Source organism: Athene cunicularia, assembly GCF_003259725.1.
Source record: "Athene cunicularia isolate RWA chromosome Z unlocalized genomic scaffold, athCun1 chrZ_part1, whole genome shotgun sequence".
In the NCBI taxonomy this organism is placed as follows: Eukaryota; Metazoa; Chordata; class Aves; order Strigiformes; family Strigidae; genus Athene; species Athene cunicularia.
Genome location: NW_020799142.1, coordinates 1,261,706 through 1,264,666, shown reverse-complemented (window position 1 = coordinate 1,264,666; position 2,961 = coordinate 1,261,706). Strand labels below are relative to the sequence as shown.

Sequence of the window (2,961 nt, the reverse complement as noted above, 5' to 3'; positions counted from 1 at the left end):
ATGCACTCTTAGCAAAGTTTGGAGCTCAACCCTCCCCATGCAGGGAGGACAAGGCTTGAGACAATTGGGCTAATTTGCAGAATGTAATGCACCGAGTGATTTCTATACATAATGAGGCTAGATTATGGTCAGGTAAAAGCAAAGCGATAATCTGTGCAGTTCTTGGAGCCAGCCTGGTTGCAGCAATTGAAGACTGCTCTAAGCAGTCATGAAAAACAAATCACAGAATCTCTTGGAAATTTGGTGCAACTTTTGCAAATAACAACCTCCAACCTGGAAGAGCAGTTAGCAGAGAGAGAGTAATTTGCTATTAAAACAGCAGACAGAGGAAAAGGAGGAAGAAAATCGCTGTCTAAAAGGTGCCTTAAGAGAAGAATTTTCAAAGTCTGTTGAATCATCAAGTGAGATATAAATGAATATGGAAGAGATAGGTATTCAGCAAATAAATCAAATATACCCCCAAAAGGAACTAAAGGAAACGAGGAAACACTTCAAGGAGAATCCCAGGGTGAGACCTTTGATTAAGGCAGAATATGCTTATATAAATGATAAGGATAATGATGCACATATTACAAAGAGATTAAAGAGATACCATATACTCCCACTGAATTGGCCAAAATAAAAAGAGAATATGGGCGCCTTCCCAAAGAATCCGAACAGAGTATGTGTGGTGTGTATCTTTAACCAGAGGGGACCAAATTCAGATAAATGAAAAGGAAGTTAGTGGTTATTGGGGCCACGACGTCTTTTTAACAACAGGGAATAGACACACCCCATGGTCCCTAACCCAGTGGGCTGCCTATTGGGCCAGAGAGTTGAACCCTTTGGACAGAGGGGATCCTCTAGCAATCACAGGCACAGTTGATCAATTGCTAGAAAGTGGACACAAAGCAGCCTGCCTGCAAATGGTACATGAAAGAAAGTTAGTTCCCGGATGTGCATCCCCAATGATGCTCTTGGTGAATCCTGAAATCATGACTCTGATAAGAGGATTCCCAGAGTCACTCAAATCTACCGGGATTGAACTCCAAAGGACCATAGCATCTTTAGACCCTGCAGAAAACCTGGAGAGCTTTATAAAAGGCAGAAGAGATTACACTAGTGCTAGCACAGATTCACCTTTCAATCACATCTTGACTCCTTCCCACCCAAAACATAAAAGGATGTGGACATGGAGAGATGTAGCACAGGAATTGATAGACTATAGCAGAAAATATGGTCCTGTGAGAACTCCAGAGGAGAAATCTAAAGGAATCCATCAAGTAGGAGCTAAAGATATACCTCTTTCTGTTAGTAAAACTGTGACTGCTCCCACTGACCACACCACTGTTGCTGACTACTCCCACTCTAAAACAGGGGGGCGGAGGAGGACAGCCCCTGACTTGACAACAGTGATGGGCTTTTGGAATTAAAAAGGGAGTTCCCAGGGATGTAATGGATGGTTTACCCCTTAATAAGCTGAGTAAGCTGATATCAAAGTGGTATGGTCCAAAACAATACCCACCACACTCAGATTCAAACAGAGAAATCTCTCCTGTCATACCCACGACCACCCCTGCGGAGAGCACGGGCAACGGGAAAAGTCAGCAGGGAAACTAGAACCTCCATTCCTTAGCAGTGGGTGGGGGAGCAGGGGATGGATTTATATCTGACAGCTCACTAAAACTAGTAGAGGAGATTTAATCATTACAGCTATTGTAGGTTCTAAGCATGCACCTGCAACCTTTTAAAGTGACACCGGTGCACAGATCTCTGCCCTGACTGAGGAAGATGCACAGAGGTGTGGGGTGATTCCCTCTAAGTGAAACGTTTGTGTCCTGAATGCTTTAGAGTCAACAGAGGTTATGAACATTGCTCTGGTAAAGCTGACATTACCATGAGAGGAAAATGCGGTCACTGTTAACATAGTGGTTGGCAACATTCCGACTAACTTGTTAGGAATAGATGCTCTTAAAAGGAAAGGGGTGGGAGGATTCAGAAGGATTTCTGTGGACTTTCAGGACACCGCAGCTGAATATCAGGCTACTTCGAAATGCATCCCCTCTGCCATTTAGCAAAGTAACTGTTGTTAAACAATATCCCCTCCCCCTGGGGGCGAAGGAAGGTATCAAACCAGTCATGCAGGAGATGCGGGAGCAAGGAGTGGTGTGTCTAATTTGAGACCTCCAATGAGAAGACTTTTTTGCCAATTTGCCTAATAATACCTGCATTCTGTTCCTTCAAAGATACATCAGTAATACCACATCTTCATTTTCTTGTATGCTGGATTATAAAATGATTGAGTCTGCCAGTTGCCACTTTTATGTTACCCACATATTTGTCATTACTGTTCAGAGGCAGACAAAGGGCTGTTATTCTTCACATTCTGCTTGTATTGGTTGGTATATAGTAGATTCATACAATGTTGATATGGCAATGAAGGCAATAAACTCTGAGCACTGCCGCTGGCAGTCTACAAAGTTGACAGGGAGAGATGCCAGGAATAGAATATTTTACTGTTTAAGGTCAACCTCTTCATTTCAGAGCTGCAGGAATAATAATTATTAGATTTAGGAAGTTGATTTGTCCATGTCTGTTTTGTTGACATTATCAGGAAACTATTGGCAGCAAACAGTAACAAATGATTAATACAACTTTTAGGAAAGGCGGAGCTGGGAAGTGTTAAGGAAACACAGGCAACAGAGTTTGCCCTGTGGGTGTTGGTTTACAAAAATCTCAAATGTTATAGGCAATTAGTACACTTGCATTTAAAATGGCTGCTGCAAGTCATCCTGTAGCTATTCCTGTAGATAATCCTTTATCCTTTGTCACTTTATTGGTTTTGCCATGGCAGGATTCTTACTGACATTTTTGCGGGCATCACTAATTACAGACTGCTCATTCTCTTCTACCCATGGCTCTGGCTCACACTGATTGAGTCAGAATTTAGTCATTCTGCTGAGTGTGCTCAGCAAGCAACTT

General features: G+C 42.5%; 1 protein-coding gene across 1 annotated transcript; it reads left to right on the top strand.

The window, feature by feature from the left end:
- The first annotated feature begins 412 nt into the window (after positions 1–412).
- On the top strand, positions 413–1,599 carry LOC113489739. The gene is given in 4 exon segments (XM_026865752.1): positions 413–574; positions 577–652; positions 655–1,357; positions 1,392–1,599. Coding segments are annotated over 4 exon segments (1,149 nt in total).
- The last annotated feature ends 1,362 nt before the right edge of the window (positions 1,600–2,961 follow it).